This window comes from Aptenodytes patagonicus, chromosome 13, assembly GCF_965638725.1.
Source record: "Aptenodytes patagonicus chromosome 13, bAptPat1.pri.cur, whole genome shotgun sequence".
NCBI lineage: Eukaryota > Metazoa > Chordata > Aves > Sphenisciformes > Spheniscidae > Aptenodytes > Aptenodytes patagonicus.
This window is the reverse complement of record NC_134961.1, coordinates 7439952-7458333: the sequence shown is the minus strand read 5'-3', so window position 1 is coordinate 7458333 and position 18382 is coordinate 7439952. Positions and strand designations below refer to the sequence as shown.

Below are 18382 nucleotides of genomic sequence, written 5' to 3'. Positions count from 1 at the left end.
CTGGCCGTTCAGGTACTAACCTCCACCGTCCTAACGAGAACAGGCGGCTCGCCTTAGTTCTGAGCACAGCTTTAACCGACGACTGACCCGTAACCGAAGGGGACTCGTTCCGGATTAAAACCACGCACGCACCACGCTCTACCACTTGGACTCTGGAAACGACCCAAAGGAATCGTGAGTAATGAGGACGCAAGAGTGATTTCCCGGTTTCCGTGACGATGCGATGCGATGCGATGTGGCAGCCAGCCCTCCGCCTCCGACCTGTGATGTGGCCGAGTGGCAAAGCGGCAGCGGAGCGGGGACAGCGGCACCCGGGCAGCGCCGGGATGCTGCAGCCTCACGGCTACTGGAAATCCTTGCGGCTCAAACCCAGGAGGGATCGCAGCGGGGCGGTGGGGAGAGGAGGAAGCACAGTTGTCCTCGAGCCCTGTCCGTCCGTAGGGCAGAACGGCCTCTTTTAAGGGGCATTTTCCACACGGATTAGTCCGGGAAATGATGTCTCACACGTGATTTTTTTTTTCCCTCTGCAAAGGGGAAAGGGTGTTGGAGGCTCCTGTTTCTCAGTACGTGTGAGGTCCTCTCTCCTTCCCTTCTCCCTTCCACTCCAGTTTATTTCAGCGCTTTTTTAAGAGCCACTGTTCCCGATCAACTGCTTGCTGTAACAGAAACGTCACTTTTTCTCACAGTATTTATTCCTTAAAAAATCTTGTGTTACATGCTAGGTTCCCATGGATGTAGCTGATCATTTTTATTTTGTAAATATAATTACCTAACTTGACATTAACTATATCGTAATAAACTATTTTTGCACCACCCTTTGCACGCTGTGTGGTGAGGCGTTTCTTTCAACAAGGACACCAATGCAGAAAGAACGGAGCAGAGGCCAGGGCCTGAAACCGAGCGAGCCGTTTGCTTTTACAGTCACACTTCACAAAGAAAATGCAACAGGTAGCACGTTAATAGCAGTAACATGTCTAAAGTAGTGTAAATCTAATGCTGCTGAAGGGGATTTACTAGAGAATGACCTTCTTCAGCTTCTGCCATAGTCGCTACGCCACAGATAACCGCAACGCAGGTTTCTTCCCCCAGACTGCCGTGCCAACTCTCTCGAACAGAACAGAACAAATCTGCAAGCTGTTGATGTTACCCCCTGTATCCTAAATAACACCTAAGGATCTGCAGGAATTTTTAAGGGTTTGGATCTTGGGACCAACCAACCCACAAGGGCTACCTGGAGTGCAAAAACCAGACGGTGATGCTGAGCTTTTCTGTGAGAACGGTTTATTTAATAGTGCTAATCACAGTACTACTGCATCAAGCAAAACTGGTAACGAAACGTTAAGACCTTTTTTCATTTTGAGAGATTCTGAGGCAGTTTCTCTTCAGTATAAAGTAATTCTGACACAGATGCTATTTACAGTTTTGAAATTCTTAAGTTTAGACCCATCTTTGTTCCACCCTGAACTGTAGGGACAGAGATCTTACCTCCCTCTTGCTATTCACTCGCTGTCCCCCACCCTGCTGCTGCCAACACAGGCGGTCGAAGTCGCCGAACCAGACCAGGACGCGGTGTCCCCACCTGAATGAACTGGGGTCTCCTTCCACCGCTCCACTCTGAAGTCGGTGACCGAACTCCAGCCGTGTCTGCTCTCAAGACAAGACCGACTGATCCCAAAGAACAGTTTCTCATTTCTTTCCAGACTCCCCTACACTTGCTTGCTGGACGACGAGCTGTCATTAGTATCTGTTCACACGCTTTTACGCTGGAGCTCTGCTCATCTTAAACCAAAGGAAACGTGTACAAAAACTTACTTCTAATTTCTGCCTTCCTATTTCCCACAAATTCCCTTTTACAAACTTTCAACAATTAATGCCAACAAGAAATGTAACTAAGGTGCTTAATCTCTCTATACAAACTCTAGCTTTGCTGCAGCCCTCTTAACTCTTCTTTAGAGTGACTGATGCAGAGGAGCCATCGGGCTACAATTCCATTCTGCAGCATCCTAAGTTGGAAAATGTCCATTTCACCGTTGAAACACCTACCCAGCACTGTATGAACATACCTCGTCTGCGCCAGGGCACGGCAACAAGCCTGCCCGTAGTTTTAAGCTCTATGACTGCAGTCCTATCACAGCTATCCTCACAAAACAACTCTCCAAACAGTTGGGTCATTCTCTCTAGCACGGGAATGACCCACAGCAAGGGACCTGTGGCACTTTAGGGTGGAGAGCACTTCGATTCTCCGGGGGAGTGTACCTCAATGACACCCAGATGGGTAACACAATGTCTATAGATAATAATAAAGTCTATGAATGCTATGCGCCAAGTACTCCACCAGCCCTGTGAGGCAGCTCAATCATTTATTGTCTTTGGAAAAAAATCTGTAGTGGATGGGATTGTACTCTTCCCAAATCCTTTCAAACTCATCCAGAAAAGGCTTCACATACTCAGCGTCTTCCACGACCAGCACGTTCTCCCGGTTGGTCTGGATAGCTTGGGTGGTCCAGTTGAGGGAGCCCGTGATGAGCATCCTCCTGTCCACGATAGCGAACTTGTGGTGCATGTAACCATTCTCCTGGTCATGGCGCACCTGGATCCCTACAAAGACACAACCACCTCTTCAGCGGTAACCGAAGGTGTCACCCAGGCCGCAGCCACCCCGAGCGCCCGGCCGTGCCCTGCCCCGCAGAGACCCCTCGCCAAGGGGAGGCCGCCTCACCGGCGTGCCGGAGGAGGCCGATCTGGGAGCCCCGGAGCCCCATGTACTGCGCGTCGGTGACGACGCGGACGCGGACGCCGCGGCGGTGGAGGAGCTGGACGGCGCGGCCCAGCTGTGGGCTGGAGAAGGCGAAGAGGCAGATCTCGAGGGAGCGGCGGGCGGAGAGGAGCCGCCGCAGGAGGCGGCTGAGGGAGCAGTCGCCGCGCGGCAGCGGGCAGGGGCAGGGCCGGGCCGCCGCGCCGGTCCCCGCCGCCTCGGCCAGCAGCTCCTCGGTGCAGCTGAGCCGCGAGGGGAAGAAGAGCACCTCGCGCACCGGCTGCCGCCGCCGCCGCCAGGCCGCCAACGCCAGGGCCAGGGCCGCTGCCGCCGCCGCCGCCAGCGCCAGGCCCGCCCGCCGCTGCGCGCCCGCCGCCCACATGCCCCCGCCGCCTCTCCCGCCCGCCACGGCCGCGGCGCATGCGCGGTCGCTCCGAGCAGGCGAGCGCGGCTACGGCGGGAAGTTTCCTCAGGGAGCCTCCCGCCGCCTGGGCGGCGGGTGTCGAGCGGCCCCGGGCCGCAGCCGCCTCCCCGAGCCCTGAGCCGACCGCTTTCTCGGCCCACGGGGGCTTGGGCTGCTTTGGGGCGGGGGAAAGGCGGATCGAGGGCTCCACCGAAGCGGCGAGCCTCGTCTGAAAACGAAGCCCTCCTCACCGTCTGCGGCTGACTACTTAACCCTTCCCCAGACACCAGCCGGCTGCGCTGCATGTACCCCACAGATCCTCTAAGCCGGATCCTGCCTGGCTGGGGGAACGGGTGCCCCAGGGCCAGCGGTGGGTCTGCCAGCCTGCAGCTGCAGCGCTCACTGCTCCCACCTCCCTCCCAGGTAGACGCTGCTCGGCCACGCAGAAAAGGAAATCACGCCGGAATAAAGAAACATCCTGCTTTAATCAGTTTGTCTTTAAGGCATATCGTTTCAAGGGAAGGAGGGTGGTGAAAGATGGCTGCAGACATGCTTTTTTGTTAATTGAGTTGTGCTAAGAGCAGCGTGCACATTCCAGCTATGGCTGACGGCAAAATGAGCACCCGCAGCCTAATCGGCGAGCTGCAGGAACTTGCCCAGACAATTACTTGGTAATCCCGTGTACAGATCTGTTCTGGCAGGCGAGCACATCTGGTTTTATGCTAAGCAGGAGCCCTGGGTTCACAGACATAAGCAACTCTCCCCCTTCTTTCCTGTGGGCATTTTATATGTGTTAAGTTAGTGGTTTCCTTGCCCTGGCTCAAAAATGATACGTTATCCAGAGTCTGGTTGTCCGTGACACAGCCCTGTTTCAGATCAGGATGGAGACCGACCAACATTGCATGCAACTCACCATACATGAGCACATGGAAGTAGAGGATGAAGCCTCAAGCTTGACCTTGTGACCACCCTCTTGCTGTTTTGGAAGAAACCACCCCTCTGTTCAGAAACATGGGCTTTGCTAATGGGTTCTTAGGCACCAACTGCAGGTTAGATAGAGACTAGCTTTTAATGTTGGATTGCTTGGGAGAGCTATTCTTAAAAAAAAAAACAGAAACAGTTCAGCAATCTAGAAGGTCTAAATGCCAAATAATGTCTTACCTGTTGTGTTACACAGCTCTGAATTGGACCAGAATAGCTTTCAAGTAGAAAAATAGAGTACCATATCACATAAAATGTAGCCACAAGAGCAAGCACCGACCTAGCACTAGAAATTCTGACTCACTAGTCCACGCTTTTCTAATTACTTCTGTTGCTTTTATCCCACTGTCGGTGGGCTTTGCTTTTCCCTCATGACTAGCACCTGGCACGCAGGAAGCAAGACGCCTGTACTATTCAAAGCTTCCTTTCCTGTGGATAGGGCTTGAGCACCTCTTTCGTCTCCTGTTTCCTTAGTGACAACTGGGAAATGCAAGCCTTTTTGCGAACCCTGAAATTAAATAAGTGGTTAGTTTTTGAAGTAACAGAGTAATGCCTTTTTCCAAGCATCTGTCTGCTGCTTGAATATCCTGCAGTTGTTTATGTCCAGTCAAGCATTTTCAATTAATATATCTGAGCATCTCTTGCTCCACCTGTACAAGAAAACTAATACATACAAAGTTAAGAGGAAAAGACCTGTTAAATTCTGTAAATTAGATCGAGGCTAAGATGCGGGAATTACCTTGTGCATCAACTGTTGCTTCCCCCACCCCAATACACACACACACACACACGCACTGAAAATCAACACAAAACTAGGCTTTGTCCATTTTACAAAAATAGCTCTTAATGAGATTTAATGCCTGTCGCCATTTTACAGATGTTCCAGACAAAAATCAACCTGCATATTTTATATATAAGAACAGAACTCGAGACAAGTTGGAACATCCCCTCTGAGCTTGAGTCTTGTTTGAATGAGTGTAGAAGGTCACCTGGTAAAACCTGCCTCTAGCTTGTTAAAAATGTCTACGGTAACGTCAAGTTTTCCCAACAATGATCCAGGGGGAAAAAAAAAAAAAAAAAAAAGACAAAAAAAGACTTCACAACAGGAACAGTAATTCCTTACAATACAGATAAGGAATAGCTGTTTAGGTAATTAAAAAATGCACCAATGTTTCCATGAACTATTAAGCAAAAATGGCTACTATAAAGTTATATAAGAAGGGAGCACCTACAGGTTGGATTTTTTCCGCTTAACTTAATTAGGAAGCTAGAAAACTATTTCTGAAGATAGAAGAACACCAGCAACCTTATCCTGGCGAGGTTATCTTCATTACCTGGAAGTTTTGCAACCACAGGCAAAACAAGGCGAGTATTTTAACCTCTAGAGAGGCAAGCAGGCTGCATTTTGAGACTTCTTATATTACAATTCTCCCTCCCAGACAAGATTTCCAAAGCAAATGCTGAAACTGTCTCAAGTTAAGATATAAATAAATAAAGTGGAGTGACAGGACTCCGATAGGATATCCTGACTTATGCTACAGCAGAAAATAGTCTCTTCTTAAATCCGAGCATAAAGTGGTTTGAAATAATTTACACGTGATCCATACCCTGTGACGTGTCACTTATTTTTGGTTCTTGTTCTCTCATGCATTTAGGAGATTTATGTGGGATTCGGAGGCATTAACTATATCCACTCCCAGGAGTTCCGGACATTGTCACAGGTATCCGAGTCTCGCCAATGAAATCTAAAACTGAGGTCTACTACCACACCATAATGCTTAACGATGACGGTATGGGATTTTAATTAATTCACGCTGATTCTTTGAGTGTCGCTGTATTTTAGTCTTGAGTGTGGAGGTCTAGATTTAGAGTTGAGTTTCAGGACAGACAGCAGCACTATTATTAGCACTTATTAGTCCAGTCTCACAGCAATTAGAAAAGACTCAAGTCACTCTTCAAGTTAGTTTGAGGACCAGAAGAATAGTGATGAAGTTTCACTATCCGCCTAACGCACATGCTGCAGGCTCAGCAGTGGCAACTTGGGGTTCCCTGCGATTATCTGAAGGCAGCAAGTGAGGTTGGGCACCCTTTAGTTCCGGGACTCTGAGGACGTTGGGCTGCGAACTGTTGACATCAGGTGGGACTTGTAAGTCTTGCTCAGGCCAGTCATCCAGAACTTGAGAAGCTTGACGTTGTCCTCCTCTGCAGCTCCCAGAATGCTCAGCAGTTTTTGGGTATCCTCCTTGGGTCTGCTGTCCACTTTAGTGAATTTAAAGAGGACCTTCACTTTACTGCAGAAACAAGAAACTCCTGTCACTATTACGATGGACTTGCACACATCAAACAGGGAATGAGCAGTAACCGTAGCTTCTCCCGGTACCTACTCCAACTAAACATTAATAAAAGCTTCAAACAATATTCCATGTAAACTATTCTCCCGCTTTGAATGAAGAAGGTGGGGGGAAGAAGAGTACAAGAAAAGGGGGGATTAGTTATCGGGATTACTCATTTTCAGTAGTAATATGCGTAATTCTAGTCTGTTTTTTCATTCTAGCGAAAAGTAAAACAATTAATTGTGACAACTGGGAATCTCCCTGGGGGACACGTCTAGTGCCCATCTGGCCTTCAGGTAGATTCACCAAATCGTAACGTTCCATGAGTTATTTCACATGACTGTCTGGTCTTCCTTTATAACTACTTGCACCTTTGAAATGTAGCGCCTGAAGGTGCAATCACAACATCTGTTTGGCATGTTATCTGCACTGGAATATAGCGCACACTGACAGGCATATATATATTTGCATACTTAATCCTCATAATGTCTATAAGGCAGACAAGTATTGTCATGTAGGCAACCTACAGATGCGTGAACTGAAGCACAAAGGCTAAGAACTGCTGAAAGCCAAAAAGACAGCTTGGACCAGAGCAGAACAACTCCGATATTCTTAGCTCCCAACAGTAAAGCCAACTACTGTCAATACTACAGTGGAAGTTACCTGACTACAAGTTTGTCCTGTACTCTGCTGTAACTGTTCCAGGATTAGTGCCAAAGCTGTTTCTCTGAAAGCAACGTAGTCGTACTTACTTCATCCACTCCTCCTTCAGGCAAACAAGGCACTGATCCACAACATCTACAGAAAGGTTCTGGTTGGTCAGAGCAGCTTCGATCTTGTTCAAGATTGTAGGGCCAACTACAGGATCAGAAAGAGGGGAAAAAGGGTGAGAAAGAGGACACGCAAGCTTACACCTTTACTAGTAATTGTTAGCAAGGACTAGGCCATTTATTCTGTGACCTGGGCCTGAATACCCGCTGGAATTACAGACAAGAATACACATTTGTTCCACCTCTTCTTCTTTTCAAGAGCGCTAGTCTGCACCCATTTTTCACCAGTACTTTGGTCTGGTGCATTAATGCAGCTTCCTCTATATGCAGAAAGTTACACTATTAAAACAGCACAGCCAATTTCAACATAGAATTTGGCTTGATTAGTTCACAGATAATAATCTTCCTCGAGTCAGGAAGAAACCTACCTATTCTACAAGATGGAAAAATATACCCCCCCCAGTGGCCTGCCTTGATTTCATTTCCATGGAAAAGGAGCTAAAGATCATCCCACTAGAAAAACATCTGATCCAAGAAGCAACGTGGAATTTTGTGAAGGATCCTGGGACATGCACACAGGTTCAGGGGCCTTTGTTTTCTTCAGACCCACTTTTAAACTGTTGTTTAGATTTTGTTGTTTCTAGTCCCATATAAAAAGCTCATTAAAAAATGCAGAGTTATGAAAAATCTTCATGCTTTGTACAATACACATACATCTATATAAAAATATAAACCCTCAATTTTAAAGTCTCCACTTACTCTTGATTTAAATGTTCCTCTTGTTAAGGGCAGTTCCAGGATACTTAGTAAAGAAACAAACCAACAACCAACCCAAGGTACTCCTCTCCCGCACCACTTTTTGGAATTCCCTAGGAGGCTTTTTTCCCAGCAGTCCGTGGCCTAATAAGTTTGACGCTGCGGTGGAGAAAAGACCTTTCAGTGACTATTTTTGTCCAGAAGCTTCTGGACATGCCACTGGTTGCAGTGCATGCAAAGTAGACTACTGTAATTACACATGTGGGACCTACAACAGCTGCTGGAGCACAGGAAGAACACTACAAAGGGAGTAAGTCTCTGCTTTGCATTGCGCCTGTATCTTCAGAGGCCAGAGCAGGAAGGGTTAGCCATCTGTCAAGTCTTTTGAGACAGTCAATGAGGCCAATTCACCTAAATTCAGACTTCCCAGAAAACACGAGACTGATGGACCTGACTCAAATCACATCTAGGTGCAAGTGCTCAAGTCCTTGAACAAGTAGCAACAGCAACAACAACAAAAAAAGGTCTGGGCACTTCTGTATCACTCATACTTGTTTATCAAGTGGAACATGGGAGATGAGTAACATCATGGTCCTTATAAGCCAGACTGACTCAAAATAAACACACAAGTATTCCAGGATAGAAAACATTCGTTGTGGGTTACAGAAGAATTTCCCTACAATTGCTACTATACACGTTACAGAATTTGTTTCTCATTTCTGAAAATTAATAAGCAAAATGCTGATCTGGTGAAGCAAACCCTTTATAATTAAACAGACTGTGGTAAACCTCACCTCAAATAGCAGTACCCCAGTTGTATACTGACCTGGCTTCTACTCAGACTTCCTTAAGGGCCAGTACACGAACAGTGTAAAAACCAATTAAAGATCAAGATGCTCTTTTAACCTCAGTGATACAGGTTCTTTCTGCTTTCAAATCACCCACCTCGATCTGCTGCAACAGGGCTACCGCTGGTGACAACAAACTCGTACTTGTTGAGGGACTGCTCATCATCAAACAGAGTTGGGTAGAGACTGGACCGGGTAGCAGCGCGAACTTCCACGAGGACCGCAAACTCTAGAGCAACAAGAGCCCAAAAGAACATTAACTGTACTGGCCCAGATTCTAAAATACAGCTACATACCCCGCTCCGAGAAAGCACAGCTCTGTCAGCTTACGGTATTTGGCCCAGCATCAACCTTCCCTCAGTAGGAACCAGGACTGTCAGCTATGGTATGATCAGTGCTTAAAGCAGGTGTCACACCTTTCAACTACCGATCAGGCAAGGATATGGGGAAAACAAAATGGAAGTGGTACAGCTTTTGGTTCATGCAGCATTGTTAGACTATCTGCCAATACTTAATAATAAAAAAAAAAATAATCTTGTGTCCTTTAACATAAGATGATAGGGAAAGGAGAGGGTTGTGCATCAGGTTCTTACCAGATGATAGTATGTGGGATGGGATTTGGACGTGTGGGCTAAGCCCTAGGAAGTTACACCGATATGCCTCTTCATACTGGTCACTGTAGGGGATGATCCGCACACAACCAACAGGCAGCATAGTCTAGAGAAGGAAGGAAACACGTCAAGAGAAGCACTGGAACTAAGCAAGTACAGTACAATTTTCTCCCTGACTGCTAGGGCCAGCCAAGACTTGGAGCACTGCTCAGGCAGATGCTCCTGATTTGGGCGATCAGAAGTATCCTACTCAGCTTGAAAGACTACGCAGTTGCTGAGGACAACCAAGACATCCAAAGGTTGAGGGTTTTTTGTTCGGTGGGTGTTTTCTGGGGTTTTTTTGTTGTTGTTGATTTTTCAAAACCATGTAATTTAGAACACATTCTCCACAAGATTACATGTCAGAGACAGGTCATTATGAAGGCTGGACTACTAGAGAAATACACGTAAAAATATGCAGCCAGGAAACAAAGGAAAAAGTTTCTACCCGTAGCACGTCAAAAGCAGACTGGACAAGATCCATATCTCGAGCTTTCCAGATGACCTGGTTTCCCATCAGAACATGCCAAGCCAGCATGCGGAATGCTGATGCCCCAAGAACCTGGAAAAAAAAAACCAAAACAACCCAAAACCCAAAAACATTCTGCATTGGTTATAAAAATTAGTGAAATGTCCAGTCTGCCCTGTCAAAAATATCACTGCCACATAAGAAAATGGCTAGAACTGAACAGCAGAAATGAACGTGACGATGTAGCAGGTCTTGTGCACAGAGTAATAGCTCTAAACCACAGCATCAAGATCAAGTATTTCTTTGACAGGTGCGAAAGGTGTCGGACTGTCATGCAAAGCGCTATTCGCCCCCATCTAGGGTTTCAAGAACAAACAGCAGCAAAGAACCACTGATCCAATTCAATATCAGGCACATCAAGAGAACAACAGCTTCATTTCTCAGTTGCTCCAAATTCTTCAGTGCTCTGGCTAGGCTGCGTCAGTCAGCTCACTTGTTGGCCAAATTAGCGGTTTTGGCAAGATGGACACAGGCCCGTTTGGAATGGGACTGAACAACTTCTATTAGATGATAACAACTTTCAGGCGTTTCTCTGATCTGGTTTATGTTCACAACAGTGATTCAGGCATGAAAGATTAAACAATATTCTTAGACAAGCCTCCGAAGGCACACACTTGCACAACACAGTGGTGTAGTTCAATAGCTTCAAGCATTCCAAATTAGGAGACAGTAGAACAAAAGGAGGCTAAAGACATAAAGCAGGTATTTGTCAGGAGCGTCCGGGAAAACAAGCTGGTGTGAAAGAGACTGTGGGTCAAATGCACCGAACCCTCCCCCTCAGCCAGGTAACTGGAAGCACTGGATAAAAGGTAGATCTGTACAGAACCATTTGTTTTGTTTGTAAATTAGTTTTTTCCCCTCTGAAACACTTTTGTTTTAAGCAAATAATACTTGGCTTTGAAGATGCTGCACAACCTCTGTATTAAATTACTGTCACTTGGGAAGAAGAGAAGTGCAGAATTTGAGAGAAATCATATGATCCCATCCCACATGACTGATGATCACCAGAGGCCCACATGATCTCAGAGGAAGAGAGTCCTCAGAGGTGCAGTTAACACCGCGTTACTAGCTGCGTAGGCACTGTGTTGAACACAGAACCAGGAAAGAAGTGCAGACTGCAGGAAATAAATATGTATTTTCCGAAAACATCATCAGGAGAAAATAAGTTATTAGCTTGTGAATTCAGCACCAGAGTAACTGTGCTCCTCTCTTACCTGTCTCATGTGCCTGAGAGAGCGAAAGACAGACAACCTTCTGTGAGCTACATTCCAGCTGTTGCAATCTGGCATCAGTGACGTTTCAGGTGAGCATTTAGATAGCTCCTGCCCTTCCACAACATCTGGCTGGGAAGAAGGCTTCACTTCTTCCTCGGAACCATCCCAGCCTTCCGACTCTTCTTTCAGGTCTAGCAGAAAAAAAGGTAGAGCGGTCATAAACATTGCTGCTCTCTAGGCATGGAAACTGCCTCAGAAGCGCCTACACACACTGCAGCCAACTGATTTTGGCTATATGTGGGGAGACGAGTTCAGAACGCAGTAACTGAAAGCACTAGCGTCACAGACGCACCTGAGGTGTTAATGAAGTTTCACAGTTCAGATATACAATAACCACTGAAGTGTCAAGAAGGAATTTTCATCTTCTACAGGACACAAAGTCACATCTTTTGACCAGCTACACGTTCTCTATTCTTGCTTTAAAGGTCATGGCCAAAGCTTTGAGGCAGGTTTTATAGATTCTAGTCTAAATGGATTAATAAAAATATTTCAATGCAAGAAAAAATTATGATCCTTTAATTTTAGAAATTTTGTAGAAAAAGGAGCAAGAAGAAAGCTCCATATGACTGCAAATTCTCCTAGCCATAGAGATTCATCAGGAGGGCCAACCCAGCCAGAGAGAACAATAATCATGATGACGCAACACTGCATGCACATGTGGAGTTTGTTACTTGTGTAGGAGAGAGCCTACGAGGCCAAGGGCCTTGATTTCACATTCCCGTCAGAGCCATCTCCATATGGGAGAGCACATCAGCTACTGCAGAGACTACCACTGAGGTAAAGTTCAAGAGGGATGGCTGCACCATGCTGCTGACAAAAGGACTTGGTGTTTTACCATCCAAAGCATTCTCAGAGGGTCTTCCAGCTCTGGAAACTTCTCTCTCACCTGCAAGTTTTTCCATCTGAACGAGGGTGTCTTCTGTTGGTGCTCCCTCCAGAAGCTTCTCTGTAAGTCGGCTGCCACAAGCTTTCAAAAGCCTGGAGACGTTGAAAGAAACAGAAGTAGCATTCATTAAGGCTGCTTGCTAGGTGCAAAAATCCAGCAAGAATCATAGAATCATAAAGGTTGGAAAAGACCTCTAAGATCATCGAGTCCAACCGTCAACCCAACACCCCCATGCCCACTAAACCATGTCCCTGAGCGCCTCATCTACACGTCTTTTAAATACCTCCAGGGATGGGGACTCCACCACTTCCCTGGGCAGCCTGTTCCAATGTTTAACCACTCTTTCAGTACAGAAATTTTTCCTCACGTCCAATCTAAACCTCCCCTGGCGCCACTTGAGGCCATAAGAAACTTGGTGCGATGAGCTCAACAAAAAATCCAACCACTAACCAATTTGTGTTTCCTTTCAACACATCTCTGTGCTTTCCTCGGTGTGGTAACTATCAACGCATCTTACAACCGCTGCCACTCAAAGTCACCGAAAGGCCTACCATTTTGCAATTACTTTGTGCAACACACTCATCCCCCATCCAAGTCACATGCCAGTGTTGCAACCCTCTCTGTGGCATCTTTCCAGGGAAGTTTGGTGAGCAAGTCAGGCACTAGAGCAACTGGACTCCCACAGACATACTACTGTGCCAAATGGCTGCACCTCCCACGCTGCCTATCACAATTCACGGGCTCTTCCAGGTGAACCACCGCTGTACTTCAAGTGTGAATCCGAGGTTCAACAAACCGGGGGGAGGAGCATCTCTTCTTGCTTTCTTCCATACTTACTTTTATACTGCAAAGCCTTTCCATCTAGATAGACGTGGTTTCCTTTTGCAGCTACATTAGTAGATTTACTTCACAGCAACAAGTAATTTTTTTTTGCCTTAAAGGCATCAGCAGGCTGCTGTCTTTCTGCGCTTAGCTCCTTCCAATTCAGAGACTACTTAGCAAAGTCCAACTTACTACCTCAAGAAAAAAAATACCCAAACGCTCAAATCACATTTCCACCCTTTCAGAATATGGCAATATTCTCTTCACGAAGGAGTTGTAGAAGCTAGATACACAAGTGGCATTACCAAGCAAAGGAAGTATGCAAACATGCCCACAGGTTTTCATCGTTGGTCAGTGACGTTAAGGAGCGGGCTGCATTGCCGTTCCGCTGGTGCAGGAAGGGAGTGAAGGCCGTGTTCATCCGCTGGGCACGCTGAGGGCACCCATACTGCTCTGCTTCGAACACCTGCACCACAGAAGGGCAGTACAAGAGACAGAAAAAGATAAAATGCTTACATAAAGCTGAGCCGAAAAACCCCAACAAAAATATGAAGTGAAAAGGGTGCGTCACACACAATCATCCAAAATACATTGTAAATTATGGGAAAAGAGAGGGAAGGGACATCTTATTCTTAGGTTGACTAAAATTATCATTAAGTAACACTCGTGCTCCAAAACCATTGTCCTTCACAACTTCAGTTACTTGAATTTCTAACAGAGCTATTGTCTAGCAGTTAGGTCTGGAAAGTGTTATGACTGGCTTAAAATGAGAGAGGCACCCTGTTCCTTCTCTTCTACACCCCCAGATACACACCGTCCTCTTGTCCCTTGCGTCAACCTTAATGACCACCCTGCCTGCAATGAGCTGGATCAGCTTTTTGACTCAGCTGTAAATCAACTATCGTGATGTTTTACTAACATTGAGTCAAATGGACTCTGCGTACTGACCTACCTTAAGTGCTTTGCCCTGAAGCTCATCAATGATGCCTCTGATTTTTCCCAACAAGAAAGGCCAGGAGTTGATGAGGTAAATCCGGTCCATCATGATAGTGATGATGCTGTACCAGCGCTGGAAACCTCGAGCCAGGCTGTCTTTGATAAAGAAGGTGTGGCTGAACACAAAACCATGCTGTTCATCTCCAAAAAAAATAGGGCCTTCACGTCCTGGGCAGACCTGAAGAGGAGGGACACAGACAGCAAAGTAGTTAAGCACATCACACAGCTGAAACGGTAATAAACTGAACAAAGCTTCCTGCTCTTTAACACACACTTGGTGAATAAAACAAGCCTTTTTTAGGCTACTATCCAAAACCCAGGGTCAAACAGACCTCCAGAGGTATCCTACAAACCCTTCAATTTAGCTGTATTTTAAGAATTCAGCTCTATTCAACTACAATACTGTTGAGAATCCACAAGGGATTTTGCTGATCCTGACACGCAAATGCTCATTAATCTGTAAGGTTCTCCCTTCACTTCTATGTGGTGTTGAATGTTAATGGTCTACAAAGATCAAATATTTCTCGGCACTAAACAACAGATTCCAATGTTTTTACAAAAACAGTTTATCTTACAAAGAAAAACAATAAAGATGTAGGAGCAAAAATAAGAAAGGGTAATTTTTGGTCTCATGAGGTGAGAGGAAGTAACCCTCAAGGTTATCAAAGATCAACCTTAAAAATTACCACCAGTCCTGGAATGAACAGACTTGTGTGTCTGTCTTTCCACCTCCATTCCCTCCTTGTTTCAGACTGCACAGAGCAGCCAGGATCAGCAAAGCACTATCTTGGATTTGAAACGATACATAAGGCCATAAAATAGGTTTTCTCCCTGTACTCCAAGACAGTTACCTCACAGCTCAGACTGCGAACACAGGCCTGGCGCACGATGCTGAACAGCTGGGGGTGGTTTGGGTGTTGGTGACTGACGTACTTGATTGAAGTTTCTTTGTCGTGGCTGACATATCCAGGATGTCCTCCTGCAAGAGAGCGGCAACCCTGAAGACAGAAAAGCAAATTCAGCCATAAATGAGCATGCAGTTATCTAAGGTTTCCAAAGGCCTCTGCATATTCCCTTCAGAACGTAGGGAAACGTTACTTACACATATAGATAAGAACACAAGTACTTAGAAGACAAGAATTATGACTCAGGGTCAGGATTTGAACCCAGCTCCTCACATAGAACTCTGTGCGATATACTTCCTCTGCCCTTATGCTAACTTTCCACTATTTAATTTGATTGTGAACTTGGTGCTGGCTCTACAAGTGGTAAAATTCAGTTAACAGCAGCTGTGAAACCAACTGGCCTAACACAACTGGCCATAACCTAAAGGAAAGTGAATAACAAATACCTCAGAACAAATACTAATAATAGACAGGCATGAGAACAACTGAGAACATCCATTTTCTCTATTGTTTTAATTGCTTTTGCATTGTTTTTGTTTCCTAATCAATACTGCTCTTAAAATTATTATTAACAAATGACCAGACCTAATCTAATAAAGTAAATGCTCTTCAAGGATGAGGAAAGCATTTCTCAGCCACAAGAGAATCACAGATCACAGGGCTTAAAGAGACCTCAAGACACCATCTTGTCAAGGTCCATATACTCAACAACAGCTCCTTCATCCTCTTGTCACGGGACGTTACAGTTTATGAGGACTTGGAGATCTTCTGGTACTAGCAATCACATACAAAACAAGTGCCGTTCACTTCCCTCCCCCCCGCCCCTTAAACAATTCAATTTGCATTAGAGAATCCAAGAGCTCTTTAGTTAAGCCAAGGGCCACTGATGTCCGCACACAGATCTTCACACTTGCCTCACACATGTCTGACTTCTTTGGCCCTGGGCTGCTGGAGTCGGCGCTGGCACCTTCTGCCGGGCTGTGCGAGCGGATCCGACTGCTCATCTGAATGCCACCTTCTTCCTCTTCTGCCTGCTCATTCTGCCCAGAGATGTCCCCGCTGCTTGCGCCTTGGGGAAGCGGTGAATGTAGAACCTCAGTACAGAAGAGGGTGCGAGGACCGTGGAGCTCACAAAAATGGCAGAGGGCAACAATAGCATTCATAGTGAGAGCTCAGCACATACGTCAGGCCTCCTGCGGGCAAGGGAGAAAGCACACAAATTCAGCACAACAGATATTAAAGCACCTCTTAGGCCTGACTGGTTCAAGTCCTGCTCTACATCCCTCCAGGAGCGGCTGGCCTTAAGCTCAGCCTAAGGGACCAGCACAACTCCACCACGGGGTGACCCGAGCAAGGACCAGCCCTTCGTGCCCTGAGGGGATGGGACTCGAGCAGACCGATCCCCCCGTGCCCGGGTCCCTGACTCTGAGCCGGCACACCTCAGGCCCCCCACGGGGGTGGAACGGGACTGGACCGGACCAACCCCCTCCTGCCCGCACACCTCCAGTCTTACAGGGACAGGTTGGGGTCTGACAGACCAGACCTCCGGGCCCGGACGCCTCGGGCCCTGTCGGGCCCGGCGCAGCCTCCCTGTGCCCAGAGGCCTCAGGCCGTAACGGGTCGGGACCGGCCCTGCTCAGCGGCCCCGGCCCCGAACGCCTCAGAGCCAGCCGGACCCAGGCCGGCCTACCCCTCCGGGCCCCGGCCATCCCCGCTCCGAGACCGGCCCAGCCCAGGTTCCCCGTGCCCGGACACCCGTGGCCCGGCCCCGCTCACCGCCGCTCCCGGCTCCCCCTCCCCGGCGCGTCCCGTGTCAGCGGGCGCCTGACACAGACTGACCCACCGGCCCGTACCATCCCTACCGGCAGCTGGGGGGGGGAGAGAGAGGCAGATAGCTTCCCGGCTGCCCACCCGCCGCCGCCACAGAGCGGCGAGGAGAGGGAGGAGAAAGCGGCAGAGAGGGAGGAGGAGGCCGTTCGTACCGCGGTACCGAGCAGCTCCTTCCCGCCGCTCTCCCGAGGATCCCCACCACCCCCCGGGTGCGGCAGTGACTCGGCCCACGGCCGCCCTGTCCACAGGGGCTGGGCAGAGCCATTACCTCAAGGCGAGAGCGGGAAGATGAGAAGGCCCGGAAGGCGCCTCCTTTCTTCCCTCGTTGTCCCCCGCCCCGCTGTCGCTCCGCAGAGAGCGGACAATAGTGTCCGACCCCCGGGAGCCGAGAGGGGACGAGCCGCCGTTGCGATCCCGCAGGCGCTGTACCCGGAGCGGGCTCCGCTCCCCCCGCGAGGTGGTGCGGGCCGCATGGCGGGTCACGTGACCGGCGGCCTCCGGGAGGGGACACGGGGCGGCCCGTGCGCAGGCGCCGTCGGCGGGCGGGGCCCGCCCTGTCCTGAGGCGGGGCCCCGCTGAGGTGAAGCCGGGCCCCAGCGCCGGGCCGGGGGCGGCGGGTCACAGCCCGGGCGGCGGAGGCGGCGCTGGCAGCTACCGGGTGGTAGAAGGAGCTTCGCAATGGGCTCCCGCGGAGCCCCTTTTCCCCTCCCGTGCTCCCCTCCAGGGCGGCTGGCCTGCTCGCCGCGGGCTGGGCCCGACTTCTCCCTTAAGGACACTCAGTACAAGCACTGGCAGTTCCCGTCGTGTGTTGTAAATGCCTTAAACCTCTCGGAATATAAGATGAGGGCAGATGGAGGCTTCTACGAAGTAATATCTTTTCCCACTCCCTTTATAAAGCAGTTCCAGGAAGATGTTTACACGGGTAAAGCCCAGGTTAGAACCGGGCAGACACTCGAGTTGAACAAGCCTGTTCTAGGCTCCTCCGTACAGATCCTCTCTCCATTAAACTGCTCCAGATTCTCTTCAGGGTATCGAGTTTTAGTAGGGGATTATTTATGTCTGGAAAACTATGATGGAAAGATAACCAAATTCCAGGTGAACTATTAATCCTTTCAGGCTTCAAAATACTAAAAGCGCTGGATTCCGCCCGCCTTCCCTTTACGTTGGAATTGACCCCTATAGAGTTTTAAATACCCGAGTCTGAACAAAAGCAGTAAGTCTTCCACAAGGTAACAGCATAGACCATTCGGCTGAGTAAAGCTTGTACTTAAATCCCAAGAAAGCGCAGCTATCACCACTACAACGTATGTCTCTGCATCCAAGCAGCCAGGCATGGTCTAATAATTACGCCTCTGAAGAAAACAATACTCAGATGATCAGTGAGACGGATGGTTATTGTAACACGAAGATCAGATATGAACAGAAGCGTCTGATCCAAAGCCCATCTAATCCTGGAGCCCATCTCGGACAAGGACCTGTAGCAGCACTTCCCAAGGAAGACGCGCAGTTTGCACAAAAAGAACTACTGTTTCTACTCGAGATAGCTCAGGAGAGCTCCGAGGGGCCACCAGCAGAGCTTGAACAACTCCTGAGCAGAGGGCGCTGCCACACGCAGCTGACAACTAGCAGCCTCCTGCCAGTCAG

General features: G+C 48.2%; 2 protein-coding genes across 4 annotated transcripts; both read right to left on the bottom strand.

Moving 5' to 3' along the window:
• Window positions 1-1719: 1719 nt before the first annotated feature.
• PLD6 (phospholipase D family member 6) lies at window positions 1720-3137 on the bottom strand. The gene is made up of 2 exons (XM_076351277.1): window positions 2720-3137; window positions 1720-2598 (listed from the first exon to the last, which is right to left on the bottom strand). Exons 1-2 carry the CDS (start codon window positions 3135-3137, stop codon window positions 2357-2359), a joined length of 660 nt encoding a protein of 219 aa, XP_076207392.1. The 3' UTR covers window positions 1720-2356.
• Window positions 3138-3624: 487 nt separating this feature from the next.
• On the bottom strand, window positions 3625-17192 carry FLCN (folliculin). 3 transcript variants are annotated; one of them, XM_076350681.1, is made up of 12 exons: window positions 17007-17192; window positions 15823-16101; window positions 14855-15001; window positions 13960-14181; window positions 13313-13473; window positions 12186-12277; window positions 11240-11430; window positions 9945-10058; window positions 9440-9563; window positions 8944-9075; window positions 7225-7330; window positions 3625-6430 (listed from the first exon to the last, which is right to left on the bottom strand). In XM_076350681.1, the coding sequence occupies exons 2-12, from the start codon at window positions 16069-16071 to the stop codon at window positions 6229-6231; spliced, it is 1740 nt and encodes a 579-aa protein (XP_076206796.1). In that variant the 5' UTR covers window positions 16072-16101; window positions 17007-17192; the 3' UTR covers window positions 3625-6228. The 3 variants fall into 3 exon arrangements, with proteins under 3 accessions (XP_076206796.1, XP_076206799.1, XP_076206798.1); XM_076350684.1 differs by lacking the exon at window positions 17007-17192 and adding an exon at window positions 16891-16957; XM_076350683.1 differs by lacking the exon at window positions 17007-17192 and adding an exon at window positions 16685-16722.
• Window positions 17193-18382: the final 1190 nt, after the last annotated feature.